A 23,851-nucleotide genomic window follows, 5' to 3' on the forward strand; every position below is an offset into this window, starting at 1 on the left:
GTGGTGCTCCTGTGTGGCTCAGTTGGTTGAGCATCTGACTTTTTTTTTTTTAAGATTTTATTTATTTATTTATTTGAGAGAGAGAGAGAGAGAAACAGCACGGGGGGGGGGGGTCAGAGGGAGAAGCAGACTCCCCACTGAGCAACGAGCCTGGTGTGGGACTCGATCCCAGGACTCCGGGACCATGACCTGAGCCAAAGGCAGTCGCTTAACCAACTGAGCCACCCAGGCGCCCTGAGCATCTGACTCTTGATTTTGGTTCAGGTCATGACCCTGGGGGCATGGGAACGAACCCTGCATCATGCTCCATGCTCAATGTGGAGTCTGCTTGGGATTCTCTCTCTCTCCACCCCCTCCCTGCTTGTGCTCTCCTCCTAAATTAAATAAGTAAATAAATAAATATAATATAGTACTTGGTGAAAAAGAACAAGAATGAAATCAATAACATCAGTTATATGAATTAAAAATAAATGGTCACAAAACTATACATATATTGTAAAACTACATTCAAATAAAGAGATATACAATAAAAATGGTTGTTTATGCGTAGGGAAATAGGAGTAGAGGATATGGATAAAAAGGGAATGAATTAAAAAATTAAAGAGCGAACTAACTAGAAGGGCTTTGTTAGGACCAACAGTGATAACACAGATTTAACAGATGAATACAATTAACTCAGCCCTCTGCTCTGGAAGCCAAGTGCTCTTTTTTTTTTTTTTTTTTTTTTTAAAGATTTTATTTATTTGACAGAGAGAGAACGAGAGCAGGAACACAAGCAGGGGAAGTGGGAGAGGGAGAAGCAGGCTTCCTGCCAAGCAGGGAGCCCGATGTGGGACTCGATCCCAGGACCCTGGGATCATGACCTGAGCCGAAGGCAGACGCTTAACGACTGAGCCACCCAAGCGCCCTGGAAGCCAAGTGCTCTTAATGGGCCAGGCTACATTAGAGATTTTGGAATTGTAGAGGCATCAACTAGCAGAATTGTGTCACCATGCAGGGCCAGCCCCAGGGGTAGGAGTGGATGAGGCACATGGTTGGACATAGCCAAGCCTAAAGATTGGTTGGACAGTGGTGGGAGAAAAATGGAGGGAGTCGATAGTTAATGATGCCTGGCACAAGGGTCTGAGGTGACACACCAGTGTCTAGTCTAGGCAACAGTGATAGGCCAAAAGAGGTTCCAAGTTCCAGAGGTTTTAATGAGCTAAAAGAAAAGGTGGAACAAAAAGAAAGGAGAAAAGAAAAAAGAAAAGATCTAGATAAACAGGAAAATGTAACCAAAGATTGGTATAATTAAGTTTTACATTTTTGTGGCACACTTTCAGATGATGAATCAGGCACAGACTATGACCATGCAGATAGGTTATTGATATGAAATGAAAATGAAGAACACTAAAATTTGAAGAAGTCAAAGAACTTTCAGCTTGAGTTACTGGAAGGGATATTCACAGTACAGCTAAGTTTTCTGTGGGGATGGCAGCAGTAAGAAAAAGAGAGGACTGTGGCTCAGATACTGAAGGACATATAACCAGAAGAATAAGAAATAATAGTATGAAGGGTAAGTTGAGTATGATATAACCATGTTTCATGAACTTCACATAGGGCAAGCGTTTGTTGGAGAGAAATAGCAGTGAGAGGCTAAGAAAATATCCACAGTGCTCTGAGCCCTAGACACATGGCTTAACGAAAGAATGCACTGTGTTTGCTTTGGGAACTGTGACTTAAGTGGTATCCTCAGGAGAAAGGCTATCCTCAGTTAAGGCAAGAAAGAAAGTACCCTGTAAAACAGCTAATATTTACATACTCCCATCCCTTAAACCCCACCTGCAACACACACACACACACACACACACACACACACACACACTCCTTCCCTTATATACTTACAATAGAAAAATTCTAAGACAATCCATGTTCCTAACATCTGTATTAGTTGGCTCAGGCTGCCATAACAAAATACCATAGACTGGGTGGCTTAAATGATAGACACTTATTTTCTCAGCAAGAGGCTGGAAGTCCATAATCAAGGTGCCGTTTGATTTGGTTTCCAAGAACTCTCTTCCTGGATTATAAAGGCTATGTGCTCACATGGCCTTTCTTCACGTGTGCACTTAGAGAGGGAGGGAATAAGCTCTCTAGTGTCTCTTCTTATAAGGACACTAATCCTATCAAATCAGGGTTCCACCTTCTGAGCTCATTTAACCTTATTTCCTGAGAAGCTCCATCTCCAAATATAGCCACACTGGGGGTTAGAACTACATACAACACATCAATTTGGGGGCAATACATTCAGTGTGTAACAATCCAAAAACTAGGTAAAAATGGCCCCTGTTCAAAAAAGAACCTACATAATATTTCACAGATCAAAGACTTGACTTGAGAGCTCCAAAGGTACTTCCTTGTGGTAGCCAGTGTTCTGATAAAGTGGGATTGTCAACTCGCGTACCGTCTGAATAGGAATTTTAAGTAGAGAATGCAACAAAGGAAAAAAAGTGATATGGCAAAGTGACAAAATTATATGAGAGAGTCCCAATTTTTATGACATCCTTTCAAAGGTGTTTTGGTTATTGTAATGAGAAAACGAAGCCCATAAAACCCATGGTCATTATTGGGAGTTCCTGTCACCTGAAAAGGGTCTTTCCACTACCCACCACTTAGCTCTAGTTTCTGGACGTCTCCAATGAGATACTGAGTTAACAAGGAAAAAGAAAAGCAGAGACTAATTTCCACTCAACCATTACAAAGTCTAGTGTTATTAGCAACCCCCCTTAGATTCCATTTTTTATTGCAAAATAATTTGGGCTGATGTTGTCAACACAGTATCAGCTGACATAAGAGAAAAAAAAAGTTGCTCCTCTAGCCAAGGAAGTAAACTCACTGGCAAATGTGGTCAAGCAGTTACATTTTCTTTCTTGCTTACTTTTCTTTTTAGAATGTGTCAAAACTGGAACTCACAGGACGCCTGGGTGGCTCAGTTGGTTGGGCGACTGCCTTCGGCTCAGGTCATGGTCCTGGAGTCCCGGGATTGAGTCCCGCATCGGGCTCCCTGCTCGGCAGGGAGTCTGCTTCTCCCTCTGCCCCTCCTCCCTCTCATGCTGTCTCTCATTCTCTCTCTCTCAAATAAATAAATAAAATCTAAAAAAAAAGCTGGAACTCCAGAAATCTTTTTTAACAGGATTGCTTTGGGTTCTTGTTAGGGATGTCACTAAGACAGCCTTTTACAAAGCACCTACACAGCCTTCTGCTTCCATGTGAAAAAAAACTGCTAGAAACACAATAAAATTTTAAATTCTTTCCAAGTGTTACAAAACTGGGAAAAAAGAGAACAGTTTGAGTTAGATTCTTAAAATGTGGTGAGATTAAAATGGCAATCCTTTATCAACTAATTATTAATACATGTTTTTATAAGAGACCAAATAAATTTTCAACTATTAAGATTCACAATATAAATAGTTGAGAAAACCAACTAGAGAAATTGCATTAGAAACTAAGATGTCTGTTTCACGATCTTGTGTTTAATTAAAATAATACAGTAAAAAAAAAAAAAAGAAAGAAAAAGAAAAAACCCTGATATGTCAAAGAGTAGTTTTAGGCTGATTCCTCTTTTGTGATATCCTGGGTAAGGAACATAGGACATAATCCAACTCAACTGCCAAATCTTTAGAGAAAAATAAGTTGTTCCCTGCATAATGAATTATTAATGATGGCCACTTTAAAAAATAAAGTCAGTGATGCTTGCCTTGGGTTTTATTGTGAATAAAAGTATTTACATAGTATTATGAGAATAACAACTACAGATTTTGACTGAACTCATGTAAAGGAAAAAAATCTTTTACTGCTTGTCTCAATTATAAACATACATTTTTTAAAAATATACTCTGGTGGGTATTGAAAAGTTGCTAGTGTGGTAGGTTCTTTTTTTTTTTTTTTTTTGACAGGAAGTAGGTTTTATTGGTGGGCATGAATAGAAAGGGGGCAGTGCCGAGGTTCTCATGAGTGCAGAGCCCTCCATTTGTCCAAGGGGCCACGATTAGGGATGTATTTGACCCCAGAGCCATCTGGGATAAGCCACTTTTCAGCCACCATGTCTTCAAATTCATCCGCATTAAACTTAGTAAAGCCCCACTTCTTGGAGATGTGGATCTTCTGGCGGCCAGGGAACTTGAACTTCGCCCTGCGTAGGGCCTCAATCAAATTCTCCTTGTTCTGCAGCTTGGTACGGATGGACATGATGACTTGGCCAATGTGGACCCTGGCTACTGTGCCCTGGGGCTTTCCAAAGGCACCCCGCATACCTGTCTGCAGCCTAGATTGGAGATAGTATGAGGTCAGACCTCAATATCCACTGGAAAGGGCTGTCTCCAAGGTCCCTTAGGGCAACCCATACAATCAACAGGCTGCATACACTACCAAGGAGGCTACTGTTTGCAGCCATGGCACACTGGGCCCCCATGGACAAAGAGCACAGTCGGCTTAATTGGCTGCAGAAGAGTGGTAGGTTCTTAGAACACTGTATTCTGGGCACCTCTAGGAAATCAGTGACAGTTAGCAAAGTATCTACATACTTCTGTAAATTTTGGCTCAACTAAATAAAACCAAATTGTGCAGAAGTATATGTAAAAAAAAAAGGATCTCTAATTTCCAAAATAGTTAAGTACAGCTTCCCCAGTGAAGTAGCTTTTCAGGTGTCATGTCAGTTCAGGAAAAGTTATTCCAGCCAGTCATTTCCAGGGCTTCTCTCTCTCCAAGATCAAATACAGTCTTATTTTCTGCTTGATTGGAAATATTTCCTAATACTTTGATTCATTCATTTAACAAAGTGAGGTCCCATTATGTACCTAGCACCATGTTATAAGGAAAGCTCACGTCAAGGAACATTAAATCTACTCAGGGAGGGGGCACCTGGGTGGCTCATTCTGTTGGGCATCTGACTCTGGCTCAGGTCATGATCTCCAGGTCCTGGTACCCACCCCCCTAACCCCCCCCGACCCTCCAACCCCACCCCCCCACCCCACCCCACCCCCCCCACCCGCTCTGGGCCCTGCCAGGAGTCTGCTTCTCCCTCTGCCCCTCCCCCCACTCATGCAAAAAGCACAAAAATGTGAAATACGTGGCACTAAATATATGGTGAAAAGGATATTTATGTTTACAGTATGAGCTGAAACAAGAAGGCAGAGTGTCAGCTTGTTCAACCTCAGCTGGGAATGTGCATGTCAGACACACAAATTTTTCATCATTCTGCACATGTGCATGTCTGCAAATGACCACAAAAGAGCCCCAAGAACTGACTTTGGGGTTACAAATAAATTTCAGCAAATAAGCAAATTCATAAATATGGAATCCATGGGGGGCCTGGGTGGCTCAGTTGGTTAAGCGACTGCCTTCGGCTCAGGTCATGATCCTGGAGTCCCAGGATCGAGTCCCGCATCAGGCTCCCTGCTCGGCGGGGAGTCTGCTTCTCCCTCTGACCCTCCCCCCTCTCATGCTCTCTCTCATTCTCTCTCTCAAATAAATAAAATCTTTAAAAAAAAAATATGGAATCCATGAACAGTGAGGATAGACTGTGTTTGTGTGTGTAACACCACATCCTGACAAGAGAGAATACACCTTCTTCTCAAAAATACATGACACATTCCCAAAATTGGACCATATATTAAGTCAAAACATCAATAATTTCCATCAGGTAGAAATATTACAAACACTTGAAATAAATCAAGATATTAAGAACAAAACCAAAAATTAGAAAGGTCCTTCCACCTAGAAATTAAACAACTTTCTATTAAACAACTCTTGGGTAAGAAGGAACAAATTATGCAATTCCTAAAAAATAGTAATTAAAACACTGCAAGTTAGAATATATAGTATTTGGTTGAAAAAAGTATTTAGAGAAAATTTCAAAACCTTTAACACTCATACCAATTTAAGGTCTCAATTATATTCCCAACTAAAAAAGCTAAGATAAAAAGGTTCTGCATTGAATGACGGAGGAATAACTCCTATTGGACCAGGGTTCCCATAGATAATCATAAACTGTGATATAATATATAAAGCTACCTAAAAGCACTAGAGAGCAACCAAGAGCAAAAAGAAACTAGAGCTAGAGCAGAATTTACACTTAGATAAAAGAGAATGAGATGGAGTTTCCCATTTTACTAACATTATGCCTGAGGGCAAGCCACAAGTTAGAGGTTTGTGGTGTCACTAAAACTCAGAAAACCTGCAGTCTTACCTGAAGAACAAGAGGACAGAGTTCAAAACAACCTCACCAGCTGGAAAGTATGAAAAGATATTTCAAAAAGACCCAGAGAGAGATGGCACTAAAATCTGCATACATCTACTCTGCCCAAATCTCTGACCTCTGAAATAATGCATGCGTGGGGCATACTCCAAGCAGGCGAGCTAAAGCTAAAAAAAAGCCTGAAAATTTTAGCTGCCTCTTACCAAAGTTATACTGCCTGCTAAAACAAAGAAAATCAATACTTCTCAGAGGATCATAATAGAATCAAGAGTCTCTACACCATGTCAATCACAATGTCCAGGATACAAATCAAAACTACTAGACATACAAAGAAACAAGAAAATATGAGCCACACTCAAAAGAAACCTAAACAACAGATAGTCCCTGAGATGACTCAGTTGTTGAAATCAGTGGACGAGGATTTTAAAGCTGCTATTACAGCTATACTCAAAGACATAAAGATGACTCTGCGCATGATCAATAGGGAAGCTCAGGAAAGAAATAGAAACTTTAAAAATAATCAAATGGAGGGGCGCCTGGGTGGCTCAGTCAGTTAAGCGTCTGCCTTCAGCTAAGGTCATGATCCCAGGGTCCTGAGATGAGCCCCCATACAGCTCCCTGCTCAGCGGGGAGTCTGCTTCTCCTCCCTCTGCTCCCTCCCCTCTCCCCGTGCTAGAGCTCGAGGGCACACTAATAAATAAAATCTTTAAAAAAAAAAAAAAGATGGGGAGAAACTTGGCAGACACCACTTTAATCAAATGACTAAGGTTAAAATCACTAGTAAAACATATTAACATTTCATACCTCATGTAATACAATGAATGAAAAGGGCACATTAATTCTATAGTATTCTTAACAAAATATGTATCATCAGAGTAAAGGGAGAAAAAAATACGAAATGGGAGAGGCAAACTGAAGTGTATGTACTCACAATTTCTAAAATATATTACATATAAATGTTTCCTTGCTCTGCCAGCTAAAAGGGCCTAGGATGTGATATCCCAGAACTAATGAGCTTACCTAGTTCTCAGATTTAAGTTTCTAAATACCATTTTCAAAAAAAAAAAGTTCCTTGGAAAAATGGCTGATTCCAAGGCTCTGGAAGGTTCCAAAATTAGTCTGGAGCATCTTATTTTACTATAAAGTAATAAAGTGCTCAAAACATGTTCTGGTACATCAGAAGGAGCCAGATCTGATGGGGCTCCCCCAAGCCAAATCTCAGACATTTTAACATCAATGTAAATAAGTACAGTAACAGATTATAATCCACTAAATAAACTAGAAGCCTAAAAGTCTATACTTAAAATACGGTCACATGAATGGTAGATGATATAGATACACACACATACAGAGGATTCCTTACAATAAAATGCTGATATATGTGTATCATGTAACAGAACTGAAAAATGATATTTTGCAGCCATCATAAAGATTGGTTTAGACAACTATCAAGTGTTGCTAAGTCAGGGGAGGGAAATGGGATGTTTGACAAGCAAGATACTTAATCTTAAAAGTTTCTCTCTCTCCAGAGATTGCTTATTTCCCCATAAGGGGAAAAATAAACACTACAAGGTGAAGACGCAGAACAATACTTTGACCAAGTGATCAAAATCAACATCAACAATGAGTTCCTCAGATGTGATACCCTCATAAAGACACAACACTTTTGTAGTATTTCGGCTGGCGACACATAACCTCATTCTAATAGAAATTTATCTAGAGAACACTAGATAAACCTAAATTGGAAAACATTTTGTCACACACACCCACACACACACACACACAGAGCTATTTTTGTTATGGAGAATTAATCTTCATGATTATCTGATGGTAGAGATTATATCTTTGTATCTCCACCATCTATCACATTACCTGATAATTAAAACTTAATAAATGCTGATTGAATGGATACTCCCTGCCTAGACTAAGATGCTAAATCCCGGAGAGTTTATCTGTTTTTGGCCCTAATCACAGTGAATATACAAAGTACAGTGGTTAGAAGAATAATGAATTTTTAAACTAAATAAATAGAATTTGTTTACTGAGTTACATAATATTCCACTCTCATCTCAAATAAGTTTCTGACTGCAAACTTTTTTCAAAACTTTTTAACACTATATAAAACCAGAGAATTATAGATTTAAATAATCACTTCACAGGAAAGAATGACCAATGGAAAAAAGACAGTCTCTTCAACAAATGGTGTTGGGAAAATTGGATAGCCACATGCAGAAGAATGAAACTGGACCATTTCCTTACACCACACACAAATATAGACTCCAAATGGTTAAAGACCTAAATGTGAGACAGGAGCCCATCAAAATCCTAAAGGAGAACACAGGCAGCAACCTCTTCGACCTCAGCTGCAGCAACTTCTTCCTAGAAACATCGCCAAAGGCAAGGGGCTTAAGCAAGGGCAAAAATGAACTATTGAGACTTCATCAAGATAAAAAGCTTTTGCACAGCAAAAGAAACAAGTCAACAAAACCAAAAGACAACCAACAGAATGGGAGAAGATATTTGCAAATGATATATCAGATAAAGGGCTAGTATCCAAAATCTAAAGAACTTATCAAACTCAACACCCAAAAAACAAATGATCCAATCAAGAAATGGGCAGAAGACATGAACTGACATTTTTCCAAAGACATCCGAATGGCCAATAGACACATGAAAAAGTGCTCAACATCGCTCGGCATCAGGGAATTCCAACTCAAAACCTCAATGGGATACCACCTCACCCCAGTCGGAATGGCTAAAATTAACAAGTCAGGAAAAGACAGATGTTGGCAAGGATGCGGGAAAGGGGAACCCTCCTACACTGTTGGTGGGAATGGATACGGATGGAACTAGAGGGTATTATGCTAAGTGAAATAAGTCAATCAGAGAAAGACAAGTTATCATATGATCTCAATGATATGAGGAATTTGAGAAACAAGACAGAGGATCATAGGGGAAGGGAGGGAAAAAGGAAACAAGACGAAACCAGACAGGGAGACAAACCATAAGAGACTCTTAATCTCAGGAAACAAACTGAGGGTTGCTGGAGTGGAGGGGGGTGGGAGGGAGGGGGTGGCTGGGTGATAGACATTGGGGAGGGTATGTACTATATGGTGAGCACTGTGAATTGAGTAAGACTGATGAATCACAGACCTGTACCCCTGAAACAAATAATGTATGTTAATAAAAAAATAATAATCACTTCAAAGACATAGTTATACACTTTGAAAAGTCTTGTTTTCTGCCCCCTCAAAAGAGAAAAACCACCAAAATAAGTTGAAATAACAACAAGATTTATGGTACACTGCAGTTAGAACCCAACTTTATTGTTACAACCAATTTTTATTTACAGAATATAAATCTCTTCAAAAAGATACATTCCTTCATTTAATCAATGGTGAAAGGCCTTATTAAACAGAAATAAAGCCTAAACATCACTTATATTCAAACAGAAATACAAACAACTTCATTAAAAGTTTATGAACATACAGCAAAAATGTATTTTTACTAAGCAGTTACATGAATGAGGCTGTTTTAGTTTTCTTCACTGGCAACCTCATTTTCATCCACAGAACAAATTTTACACTTAAATTAACAGTAGTAAAAATGTAAAAATTAGATTTTAAACATGAAAATATGCAACGAAAAACAGGAAGTATCTCCATTAACAAGTTCTCAGACACTCAGATACTTTCTGAGGCATATCAAAACACCTACATCAAAATTTGCATTCATTTGAGAGGTATCAATACATTTCAGTGCTGAGACTATGTGTAGCACTTACAGTATATACAAAGCAGCATTATACTACTATGGTTCACATTTGATAAACACAAATTTAAGCTTTATGCCACAATTTTCCAATTCAACATACAGCTAACGCAGTGACAATTACTCATTTTGTTTTTTTCTTCTGAAACTCAATAAGGAAATTATCACTTGAGAACATGGAATAATGCCATGTCTTATTTCTTAGGATAACAGTATATTTTAAAATTCAAATACTTCGTATCATGGAAACTTCACCCAGCTGTAAAAAGGTTCCTCAATACAGTACAGTTAAAAAGTTTCCTCTTAGCAGATTCCACCAATTTATAGTTAGTTTAGTACATATAAACAACAGGGAATTTCTTCAGATTACTGGACAATAAAAATTTCAGTGTGTCACTACCTAAATTGAAGTAGTAGCACACCACACCATGGCAAGTAAATCTTCTCGTCTCCTCTACTGCTTTTTGGGCATTTTCTCCAGGTCATAAAAGCTAGTTTAATGGATACTACTGGGTCTCAACCTATCTCTGAAAATTCCTTTATTAAAGAGTTTTGAAATTTAACTAATGAAACAATTCAAATCAGCCAGCTTCTTCTTACCCTTCACTAACTAGTTGAAATACAACATGTAATGTTTTCAATTTTTATAAACATCTTGTGTTTTGTTAAAATGATTAATGGTATTTATACCATTAATGGGTAAGATGTAAACAAAAATATGCCTATATTTAGGGATTAAGAGTATTTTACAGAGCAATTTTTCATAACTAGAAAAGCTGAAAGATTCATAATGAACAGAGATTTTATTTTAACCTGCTGTTTGATAACATCTATAGCATAGTAAGTGCATTAAGTACAGGAGAAAAGAGAAAGCAGGTTTTAGGACAGAAACCTACAAAAAAGTTGAATTTGGGATGCCTGAATCACAAAAGGGTACTTTTCTATAAGCCTGTCATTTTTTCCCATTCAAAGAGTTGAAACCTTCTATTTCAAATTATGATCCAGAAATGAAAGTTGTTTGTTTAAAAACTGTATTCAGAAAAATCTAATTCAAAAAAAAAAAGAAAAATCTAATTCATTATGTAAAATACCTTACTAATTTCAGTTTTCAAGTATTCAAGTAATGCAAACCCCAGCATTTTCTTTTATATAAACACATTTATAGACTAAGCTTCAAAGATGGGGGGAAAAAATATCATTTAAAATAACTGATACGCTTTTCTGTCCAAAAACATCAAACCCAAGACATAACACTGTAATCACACAAGCGATATATAACTGGGAAAAAAAGGTGGTTCAATATAACTAACATCTTTTAAAAAAAAAAAAAGAAAGAAAGAAGAGCCAAACAGATTGCTTTAATATGTAACTAAGTTTCCAGTCAAAGGACATTCTAAATCTAATGAACTAAGGAAGAAAAATCAGAGCACATCAATTTTGAAATAAAGAGAAAGCTGCTTTACCACATACTTATAATTCATTTCCTTTGTGCATAATAATTACTTGTGTTTGCCTTTTGAGGAAAGTAGTTTAAGCTGCTGCCAATAACAAAACTCTCCTCCTAGCATAAAGCATTGGTAACTTTGTCTATCAACTGAATGACTGATTAATATTAGAAGCTTAAGTCTCTATCACTTTGGAATGCATCTAAAATGCTTATTAAAAGCAATTTAAAGCAGAAAATCAAACTGATAGTATTCTCATTCTTATTATGAAGGAATTAAAAATGATACAGAAATCTTTGTGTAATATAAAAAAGGAAAATCTATATAAAGTGAAGGTTTTTAATTTTTAATTGAGAGTGCTTGGGGGAATTTTTTCCTTTAAATCTGGAAGCTCAGTAACATATTTATAAGCTGAAATAAATATTTGTAGTTCAGCAAAAATGAAAATAGCAGTCATTAAAAGATTACTCATGACTTACGTCTTTTCTTTTACAATCCCCTAATGAACAACTTCATATTTAGAGAAGCCAAATGAGATATGCTTAAGTTGAACCAAGAGCTATTACCATATCTCATATATATGGGATTTAGATTCACACAGAGACATGTAAAATTTCAAGGTTTTTTCTTCTTTGTAGGAAAAAAGTTAACAACCTTGAAAATAGGAAAGGCTAATACTTCAGTCTGCAATCATCACATTATGTTTTTAATTTGCTTTAGCTTAGAATCATGACTCAAAGAAAGGAGCTCTAGCAGTGTATTAATTTACTGCTTATAGGAACCTAATCTCACAAAAACTAATGGCCAACTAAAGAATGAAGAGAAGTCATATTAGGCACTGAGAGGCTAAATAAATAAGTACTGACATTAACAAAAACTGATAAACCCTATTTTTCCAGTTCCTCTTGTTATCCCACTGTGCAGCCGGAACTTTTGGCTATTTCCAGTCTAAAACCAAAGAGCTGAATCATTTGCTTACAAAAAAAAAAAAAAAAAAAAACTACAAAAGAGAAAGCAAAACAATACACAATCTCATATGCAAGATACAATTCACACTAATTTACAAATTTTTATTTACACCATTTTATATACATTCCAGGCAGACCTAGTTGAGTTTTGTGCTCATGTTGATCTCAAATGACCATGTGAACAGTATTATTTACTACCACATCTCTCTGATTTCCAGAAAATCAGGTGGTAGCATGGGGTCAAGAGGGAAAAAAAATATATATATATATATGTATTACTGGTCAGGTAAGATCATACAAGTATGTAAGGAACAAAAGGAAAAAATGTGGAATTTTGCTTGTTAAAGCATCCAGGCCACTATGGTCTATTGACTAACAACAATGAGTATACATGAATGCCACTTCTCTAACAACCATTTTCGCTATTTACAAAATGAACTTACTACCAGCTGAGTTATTAGGTAAGGCATTCAAGTTCCTTAGCTTAACATAAAAAGGCAACAGACTATCTCAGCAAGCCAAAGGACAAATTTTAGAGGGATGTTTTTCCTTTAGAATCCTTTAAATGGTTAATAAAAAGGGAAGCAATTTTGAATCCTCTTAGTCTGCAGCATGATCCCAAAAACCTGTACAGGATGTGGGAGCATCATGACACCCAAAATCTAGCCACAGAGTGGGGAAAATATCTTAAATGTCTCATTTTGTTTCCACGTCCACTGCATACTCCTAGGGCTGAAGTGAGAGCCTTTCTTCACCTTTACATTCAGTTCTATATGAACCTCTCTGAGTATCACAGCTAGCAGCTATGCACAATCTACCAGCAAAGGCTCAGTGAATCTCTACTCAAAGTAGTTGGAAGAATATGGAGTAAGGTAGAAAACTGATCTTCTCTCCTCCCATAGTTCTCCAAGATATATACTGTTGCACTTTAAGTAAAGTTAGAAAGAAAAAAAAAAAAAATCAAGGCTATTACATATTATTCATTGTCCTAAGAAAATGTTCCAACCACAGATGAAAATTCCATCAAAAACAATTCTTCAAGCTCACTCTAACATTATGTAAAAAGCTATTAATTGTTTAATTGGTTCCATTCAGTCAATTAGGTAAAATTCTATTGATACTAGAGTAATATGGTTTATAAAAACAGAAGTGAACATTTGTAACATTGGGGAGGTAGAAAACAAATCTTAGTCTAACACTGTTACAGACACAAGCAGATTTTAAGATTCTATTTATGTAACTAGAATTTACCATTTAAAATGGCCTTTAAGTGTTTCTACTTACTTTATTAGCTTTAAACATCTTGAGATAATCCAAGTATTTTAAAGCACTTATCTGAGAATATAAGTCACTTGGAATAATACATCAAACTCCCCAGAAGATTTCTCAGAGGATATATTTGTAGTTGCATATTCTGAATATGCAGATTCATTAAGTCAACTTTGTACATGGGCACTTATGTGACCAAAGTGCAAAGCTTGTCAGACTAATTTTCTAAGTAAAGTTAACCATGACTGCTCAACTCCACAAAGCAGCAAGCAGTCTTCAAAACATGAAGCCTACTTATTGCAAAGATCTAACTTCCTTCAACTGCCACCCTTTCATTCCCAAACAAAATAAAAAATACACAAACAAAATCAAGAGAAACTAGAACAGAAGCCCCCCTACCATGAATATTCCTGTTTAATTCACATTTTCTTAGATTTTAAGTGTATCAGATCAATGTCCTAAATGTTCCTTATTTCTTTTAACTGCTTTTAATTTATTTCTCTGAACCTACATACATCACGTAATCATTTGCTATCACTCTAAAGACATGGAGCCAAACTAAAACATGAAACGAAGTCTTAAGGAATGAATCTTGAAAGGTAAAAAAGAATCTATCTAAATGCTATTTTCTTGTTCCCAAGTATGATAATCATTCTTTGTTTCAAAAATTAGCATTTGTTCTACTAGCTAAACAGACAAAAACACAGAATATTTCAATAAGTAAAACAAAATTTTTGGTTTAAAAAAATGTGATATTATCAAATTTTAAGAACAAACTAGCAACTTAAATGACCATATTTAGTATGTGAAAACATTATTTAATGCAGATTTTGGTAACATAAAATTGTATATCTATTCCAGGATTATAGGTAAATATTAATATTTATACTGCCAGACTATGTATGGAAAGGAGAATTTAATTTTAAGATATATCCCCACCCCCGAGAAAAACACTTTCCAATATTCAATTCAAAAAGATGTACCACTAAATGTAGACAGTAAATGTAGTTTACCCTCATACACAGATACTTTTCTATGAACACCCTAAGCTATCTATACCAGTATCTGGCATTTCAAGAGTGAATGATTCATATTTCTTATAGTGTATCAAGATAAAAAGGTTACACTGAACACCTAGATTTTTTGCTAAAATTAATATTATTAAAGTAAAACTTTAAAAAAATTTTCTCAGGAACATTTTCATTGCTTACACTCAACCAACAGATGAAACAGATGAAAGCAGTCACAGAATTATGTTAAATTTATAATAAATAATTCACATATAACATAGATTAAATTATCAAAGAAAGGATTAAACTGACATATTTATACCTTTCTGCAGATTTAACAAACTTCTAATCCACCACATACTGATAGCAGTAAGGTATACTTCTTGACATCATTCAGTCTATTTAAAAAATAGATTGGTTGTTTAGAGGCATAATTTGTAAAGCAAGATAACCAAATTAAACAACAGAATTTTAACAAATACTGGCTTTTCAAAATTTCTTAAGAAAAGATACACAAGCATTGTTCAGCTACTTGAGAATAATCAAATCTCTTCTTTACTCAGGCACTTTTAATGCAGTAACTTCAGGCTTCATTTTAAAGTATTGGTTAAAACGAACAATTGCATACCTAGTGAGAAATGAATAACAGAATTAATAAAAAATGAAAAAATCCTTCCTTCATTTTCCACCCACCCTTCTAAACTTTTTTTTTTTAAAGTTTTAGGATTTTTCAAAGGACATATTTTTAGTTTATTGCACCACCTACTGGACACTTTCCTAATACAGTATTTAACAGATGATACCAGGATTTCCTTACAGACCAATTATTTAAATGTATGCAACCCTTATAACATTTGACTAAAAATAATAACTACAGTGTACCCTATGGGTTCTACGTGTACATCAAAAGAGAAAAAAAAGGAAGAACAAATGTATGCATTATAGTACAATTAAACTTACCCAAGGAAATCAAAATCAATAGTGGAGTATTTGGCTTGAATCAAAGCCCACAATCCCCAAAAGAAATGAGAAGCCTAAAAAGGAGAGAAGGAAAATCAAGAATTATGATAATATATTTCTCTATAAAACAATTGTCAAATAATTAATATTTCCCCTTTTCACCAACTGCATGCAGAACTACTGTCTTGATGTTTTTATATAAAATATTTAAAACACAGGTAATACTAAAGTGTGCAGTTACCTGGATGGCTACCGATCACTTCTGTCCACACCAAAAGAGGTTAGAATATATTATAACTGCTTAAAACATAAGAGCCCAATTCCTGTAACTGCTTTGTGGAGACAGAGTTCGGCATAAGCACTAATAGATGTTGGTTATAATTGCTAACAGGCTTTCCTATAAAATACATAATTACCAAAAGACTTTGTTTTTTGACATAAAAATATAAACAAAAAAGTAAGTCCAAATCTCAAAAACAAAAGATATATTTAAATATGAAAAATGTTCTAGACATAACATCTGAAAACAATTTTTATTGGCCCAACAATTCTGCATAACCAACCACAACATAAAGTAACATGATTTTACTTATGTCAGAGAAAAATGGGTCTTAAGACTTTAAGAGAAAAACAGATGAATGTGTAGGAACTGTAAAATAACTACTTGTGTGTGCTTTACAATCTATTTCCAGTTAAACACAAAAATATTTTAAGATTCTGATAATCATAAAACTTCACTTCCCACGAAGTAGTCTATTCCAACTAGAAATACTACAACTAGAAAAAAAAAGTCTTAAAGGGTCTTATTTCAGCTAAATTCCCTATAGTAACAACAAAAGGTATCTAAAAAAATTACTCCATAGCTGTGATCTTGGTATTAAAACAACCAAACAACCCAATTTGGTAGGTAAAACAACACGGTGTATGAGAAAGGATTCTTAATTTGAATTGAGAACTGTAAGGGTTCAAGTCCAGGTCCTGTCACTAACTCCTTTTGCAACCTTCAATAAGTCACAAATTTTTAATGTCCAAATCACCACTTAAAAGATGAGAAACTAGGGGCGCCAGGGTGGCTCAGTCTGTTAAGCATGTGCCTTCGGCTCAGGTCGTGATCTCAGGGTCCTGGGATCAAACCCTGCATCGGGCTCCCTGCTCTGCAGGAAGCCTGCTTCTCCCTTTCCCACTCCCCCTCCTGGTGTTCCCTCTCTCATTGTGTCTCTGTCAAATAAATAAATAAAATCTTTAAAAAAAAAAAAAAGATGAGAATCTATTAGCCATTCTGTATTCCCCACAGGATTGTTTTAAAGATTAATGGAAATTATACATATAAAAAAAAATTTTACCCTCTAAAGATCTCTTTAGAGTATGTTGCTATAAAAATATCTATTTAAAAATTACTACTGCATTTTGTTTTTAACTTCCTCAAAAAATCACTTATCAGAATATATAACTTCCTATCAAATACAGAAAGAATAAACAATGTTGTAAAGAGTAAACACCTAAAGTACATGTACATGAAACCTAATGGTTAACTTAGGGAAAAAAAAAGCTGAGCTCTGGAGTCAAACTGCAAAAATTACTAGCTGTATGGCTTTGAGCAATTTAATTAACCCATCTGTACCTTTGTTTCCCCATCTGTAAATTGAAGATGTGATATTCATCTCTTCCAAAAACACATGTGTGAAACAGAACTTTCCTTATATACTTTAACCAAACCAATATATTGCAACAGATGAAATGCAAAAGTAGATATAAGAATCTAGCTTTTAGGCGCCTGGGTGGCTCAGTTGGTTAAGCGACTGCCTTCGGCTCAGGTCATGATCCCAGGGTCCTGGGATCGAGTCCCGCTTCGGGCTCCCTGCTCTGCGGGGAGCCTGCTTCTCCCTCTCCCACTCCCCCTGCTTGTGTTCCCTCTCTCGCTGTGTCTCTCTCTGTCAAATAAATAAAATCTTTAAAAAAAAAAAAAAAAGAATCTAGCTTTTATTAAGCCAGATATTACAGAGATTTGCAAAAGTTTAAATAATGCCATTCTTCTAATTGTTCTTGTTTTGGAAAATAGTTACCTCATTTATTTCAGCGGGGGGGAACAAGCAAGAGGGGTAAAGAGAGAGGGCAGAGAGAATCTCAAGTAGATTCCATGCTGAGCACAGAGCCCAATGCAGGGCTCAATCCCACAACCCTGATATCACAACCTGAACCAAAACCAAGAGTCAAATGCTTAACGGACTGTGCCACCCAGGCACCCCTATAAGTTTATTATTTTAAAAAATATTTACTTAATATTTTGAATTTGTTTTAATTTTCAATATGATAAATCTTGACAATTAACCTAAACAAACAAAAGCTCATAGAGGTCTTAAAAAAAAATCTTGAAGTGTAAAGGGGGAATCCTGAAACCAAAAAGTTTGAGATCCACTAGTCTAAATCACCTAGGTATATTTTAAGTGATATAAAAATCATCTGTGGATGCTACTGTAATCTCTTCCTATTAGGCTAATTCTGTAAGTAGGAAAGACTGAAAATGGGAAATTCTACACCTAAAAATAACATCAAACCAGCTCTTCCCTCCACCTCAGGCAGCATTCATTCATATAAATAAATGATTCTACACTAGAGAACAATTATACATAAAACTTTACAAAAATCTCATTTTGGCAGGTAACACCTTTTACAGGGTGAAAAATGAAAAATTTATATGTAAAATTAGAGTCTTAAATGGATGAAAAGGAAATGCAGGAAAGAGTCCATTCATCATCTGTATTCCCCAAAATGGCAAAGAGAATATTTAAGTCCAAATAAAATAATGTAATGTTCTGTGTGATTTACCTATTTCTTTCAGATTTGGAATTTATAGATATGTAAGTCTATCAAAGGGCATTTTAATTTCTAGGCTACTTATCTCTGTTGCAAAGAAAAATTCAAGGCTTTATAGGATGAACAAATAACTAAAATGCATCCTTTCTGAAAAACCCCTAAAAACTCTAAGATTTCACTTAGAAATAATCCAAAGTCTGAAAATAATGTGTCTAAAGACTGAACAGCTTAAAAAACCCATTATGTATACTCTAGTTGATTTTATACAAATACCTACTTTTGTTTACCATCTTAATATTAGTTACAGTAAACAATGACACGTGAAGTCTTTTAATATTTACAAGTCTGCTCATGCCCTCAGCAATAAACAAACATTTAACCAGCCATTTTCCAGGGCACCTGGGTGGCTAAGTCAGTTGAGCATCCCACTTGGCTCAGGTCATAATCTCAGGGTCAGGGATGGAGCCCTGCGTCAGTCAGGTTCCATGCTCACTAGTAGTGGAGTCTACCTGGGATTCTCTCCCTCTCCCCTTCTGCCCCTTTCCAACCTGCCTTAAAAAACCCTCTTTTCTCCACTTATCAAATCAGTTTTCAGTTTTATAATGTATATGCTCTCTTCGTGACAAGTGATCAAGGAAGGAAGAGTCCCAAAGGAGGAAACAGTATTTAAGATATGTCCAAATGGAACAAGAAGAACTTGTCAGAGGATGCAGGGAAAAGGGCAGTCTAAGTAGGAAGAAATAACTATAAAAAAGCATATAGGCTTCAAACATCATGGATTGTGAGAAAACAAGATGACTCTGCTAGAGCAGAAATGGGAGGTGGAAAATGGGAAATAAGAATGTGAAGAATGTTATCATTTGGATTTCACTCTATAGGTCACAGGAAACCATAAAGTATGAACGTGATAAAATTAGATTCATGAATTAGATCTAGTTATTAAAAAGATAACTTTTTAAATGTAAAGGATGAAATAGAGACAGAAAAAACCTGGAGGCAGAGATCGGCAAAGGCTAACAGAGGTGAGAGATTAAGAGCTCAGTCAAAGATCATACAATTAAGGAGAAAGGGTTAGAACTGAGAGAATCTTAGGAACTGGGAGTAACAGAACTTGGAAATAGAGAAAATGTGAGAATGAAGAGGAACTCAAGACATAAAAGAAAATTCCTTCTTTCCTGGTTTCAGAAAACAGAATTCAGATGATATTTTAATTAAACCAAGACAGAATAAAGAATAAATAATGGGACAGAGGACAGGGTGCATGAAATAAAATTCAAGTTTGGACATACTGTGCTCAATTACAAGAGGAACACCAGATAGAGACAGATACTAATCGAGAGACTGGCACAGGAAAGCAATTCAACTTGGGATCATTAACAGAAAGGACAGTAAAAGTCATGGAATTAGGGGCACCTGGGTGGCTCAGTCGGTTAAGCATCTGCCTTCGACTCAGGTCATGATCTCAGGGTGCTGGGATCGAGCTCCAAGTCAGGCTCCCTGCTTAACGGGAAGTCTGCTTCTTCCTCTCCCAATGACCCTCCCCCTGCTCCTGCCCTCACTCGCTCTCTCTCAAATGAATAAAAAAAAAAAATCTTAAAAAAAAAAAAGTCTTGGAATTAGATCACCCAATGAAAGTATATAAAGTGAAAGGAGAGGGTAGAGCCCAAATTCAGGACACTAGGGAACACCAGTATTATAAAAAGATTGGGAAAAGAGGAAGAAAAAAAAGAGTCAAGGAAGGAAACTGAGTAGGAAAACACAAATGAGGAGAACCAAGGAAGAATGGTTATCACAAAAGGCAATGAAAGAGAAAATTCTAAAAATCAATGGTAAATACTGTTAAATGATATGGGCAGAGCAAGTAAGATAAAGACAAAGTTTAAAAAAAAAAGATAAAGTCTAAACTGGACTTAGTAATTATGTCATACCCTGACATGAACTTTTTTTTTTTTTTTAAATAGTGAGAGCAGAAGACAAGACTGCAGTGGTCTGAAGAATTCATGAAAGATGATAAAGAAAAAAGATTGAGGGTTTGCTTTTATTTCCCCCTACCTTCCCAATTATTTATTCATTCAAACACTTGAGACTGTGACAGACATTTACTAAATGACTGTGGGATGAAATTAAGAGTTGGTAAGAGAATTACATAAACTGGCTTAAAAAAACCTACAAAAACAATCTTGAAAAAGAAAGGCAGATACATCAAATCTCAGGAAAATTAGTAATCTCAGTAAGAGGGGCTGAAGCCAAATATGAGCATTCATCTAAATTTTGCTATATTCTTTCTATTCTGAAGATAGCAAAAGAGGCCCTGATGCAAGAAAGTAACCCACCTCAAGAGAGAGGATTCCAGCACAATTTAAATAAGAGGAGGAATTCAAACGAAACTTGGCTTCATAACTGGTTCTCAATGGTTTCTTAATGGGGAAAAACTGGAAACTGGTATGAGAATCTCAGAGCATAAACCTACTGTGTAATGATTATATGAAAACTAAAGATTATGTAAATTGAAGACATGCTAAATGAGCACTATTAAAAAGGTACTGAAGTTCTTTGTCTCAACCATCCTCTAATTCTTTTTCTATAAGACCTTCTCCTGAACATGTGACATTTCATGAATATGTTTGCTGTACATTTCATATATTCTTTTTTAAAAAATCAGGTTAAATACTGTTATTTTTTAAATCAGGTTAAGTAAGTTTCCCTCCAATTCTAATTTGCTAAGAATTTTAAATAGGGATGGGCGTTAAATGTTACCCAAAAAGATGTATTTTGTACACTATTATTTGCCCTTCCTAATTATAAGTACTTTGAAGAAATGCACTGTTTTATTCTTCTTTTAAGCCTCCAATCTACATGACCCAAAGTAATAATAATTACTAGATATCTGATTAACGGATATTTATAAACAACTTGATAATCAATCCAGAATTATTTTTTAGTACCACGTATATATAATACAACCACAGTATCCAAATTTGTTGAATTTTTACCATCAAAAGTTTACAAGGAACCCAAGTTAGCTCTCTAATAGTAAATAGTGGTTCTGTTTGACTAAGAATTTATAAGGTATGTGGACTTTTTGTGGAAATTAATAAACTCAATGCATTAGGAATAATTTATGTGAATGGGTGCATAAAAAATATAAATTATAGCAACAATAATATTCCCCATGTTAATATAGAAACTGGCTAAACAGAAGTATTAGGGTGATTCTAAAGCTCATTAAGTGACCTTGTGAGAAAAAACCCTACATTCCCTACTTTAAGATCATGCTTAAATAGAATATATAGAAACAGCAGGCATCCTAGGACCAGCTGGAGAGCATGCCATTTAGTCAACAGTTCTACTGAAAATAGATACCAGAACAGAAGATGAGTCAAGTTTCAGCACACCCTCTTACTTGAGATGTATTCTGAATGGCTCTGGGAAAACGCTGCTCTTAAGACAATGGAAACAGTACACCCATGAGCCATCAACAGGGTCTATTTGTAAAGACAACACTGCAAATATTCCCCATATCAACTGTACCAAATTATATTAAAACTAAAAATAAGTAGCTAAAATAACTTCAAACTAGTATTCAATTTAATTGTGTAACACCTTAGCTGAAAGCTCATTCTAATTCATCACATCATTCTCAAAAGGTAATTTAAATGAACTATTTTTTAAAAAACAAATGTGCTTAAGAGTACAGAGGAGTGGGTCTGGAAATAACTGCTTATCAAAAGAAGATCAAGACAAAATACTGGTTAAGTTATGAAAACATAATTCTACTGGTTCTTCCAATCTACTTCTAATATTTTAAGATGTGACGATTAAGCGTACTGTGGAAAACCTCATTTCCCATAAATCTGTTTTTATTATATGTTTTTTGTAACATAAAGAGAATAGATATAATGTAAAGAACTGTTTCACAATTAACCCTAACTCTAACTAGAATCCATTCATTAAATTATTCCTGGGCACTTACCATGTGGGTAGGCACTGTTTTTCTAGAGGTTAGGGATATGTAAGTGAATGAAACAAAATCTCTGTCCTCAAAAGAATTACAACAGAGGAATTGTAAACAACAGTGTTTTGTCCTTATTTTGAACAAAAATGCACAAAATTCAAAATGGGAAACTGTTTCATAAGATGATGAAAATTTAAAAGCTTTTTAAAATTATATTAAGAATCAATGGGGCGTCTGGGTGGCTCAGTTGGTTAAGTAAGTAAAGTTGGTAAAGCCGACCTAAGTCAGCTCAGGTCATGATCCTGGAGTCCCGGGATCGAGTCCCACATCGGGCTCCCTGCTCAGCGGGGAGTCTGCTTCTCCCTCTGACCCTCTTTCCTCTCGTGCTCTCTGTCATTCTCTCTCTCTCAAATAAATAAATAAAATCTTTAAAAAAAATAAAATTATATTAAGAATCTTACCAAAAAAAAAAATCTTCCATTGTTTATATTTAAACTCACCAATGCAAACTGATTGACCTGAATGAAGAGTATTTCCACCTCCTTTTCAGTAACTTCAGTCCCAAAGCCCTTAAATTCTTTGTAGGCTTCAAGGTAAGAACGCAGCCACTGGCCCTGTAGTTGCCTGTCTGGATAGAGACTATAGTCTACATCACTCACACCTGAAATGGAAAAAAAAAGTACACTAAAGATTTTAGAAACACATTATCTTCTATGTATTTAATAATCCCTCGAGGACGGGGCGCCTGGGTGGCTCAGTTGTTAAGCGTCTGCCTTCAGCTCAGGTCATGGTCCCAGGGTCCTGGGATGGAGCCCCGCATCAGGCTCCCTGCTCCGCGGGAAGCCTGCTTCTCCTTCTCCCACTCCCCCTGCTTGTGTCCCCTCTCTCGCTGTGTCTGTCAAATAAATAAAATCTTAAAAAAAAAAAAAATCCCTATAGAAATCCTAAAATAACTAGATGTTAATAGCATTTATTAAAATAAACCAAAAAATCATAATGTATTCCAACTTAAATTCTAAAGCACAATACATTTCATCATCACAAAACATCAAAAGTGCTTTTAATAAGCACTTCAGGAAATTCTTATGCACACTAATATTTAGAGCATTTCCTAGAACTACAGCTCTAAAAACATTTTTGAACATTACTCACGGGGTCAGAAATACATTTTATATTGAAACTTGATATACTCTCCTAGTATTAAATTCCACAAAACAATATGTACTCTAACTATACGTTCCAACTCTGATATTTTCTACTTTTCTTTTCCATTCCTTGCTTTAAAATAATTACCCTGCAAATCTGGTTTTAAGATGTGCAGTTTGAAAAATGCTAACCTAGAAAATAAAGTTCATACTATTTTGCCTAGCACTCAACATTCTGCATAAGTTGATCCAAACTTTACTTCCCTGGGCTTTTAACCC

General features: G+C 35.8%; 1 protein-coding gene and 1 non-coding gene across 2 annotated transcripts in view; both read right to left on the reverse strand.

The window, feature by feature from the left end:
- Positions 1 to 4,350: 4,350 nt before the first annotated feature.
- Positions 4,351 to 4,484, reverse strand: LOC118025860. The gene has a single exon (XR_004683421.1). It is a non-coding gene; the product is annotated as a small nucleolar RNA SNORA70 (small nucleolar RNA).
- Positions 4,485 to 10,825: 6,341 nt separating this feature from the next.
- Positions 10,826 to 23,851, reverse strand: part of ETNK1 (ethanolamine kinase 1) — a 59,466-nt gene continuing 46,440 nt past the window's right edge. The window contains exons 6-8 of the mRNA XM_035028075.1: positions 22,928 to 23,088; positions 15,659 to 15,732; positions 10,826 to 15,326 (exon numbers count right to left, since the gene is read on the reverse strand). Coding sequence (XP_034883966.1) covers positions 15,254 to 15,326; positions 15,659 to 15,732; positions 22,928 to 23,088 — 308 coding nt within the window. The 3' untranslated portion in view covers positions 10,826 to 15,253. The remainder of the gene's footprint in view (positions 15,327 to 15,658; positions 15,733 to 22,927; positions 23,089 to 23,851) is intronic.

The sequence above is a fragment of the Mirounga leonina genome, unplaced genomic scaffold, assembly GCF_011800145.1.
Source record: "Mirounga leonina isolate KUSES-001 unplaced genomic scaffold, KU_Mleo_1.0 Mir_201, whole genome shotgun sequence".
NCBI classification, from domain to species: domain Eukaryota; kingdom Metazoa; phylum Chordata; class Mammalia; order Carnivora; family Phocidae; genus Mirounga; species Mirounga leonina.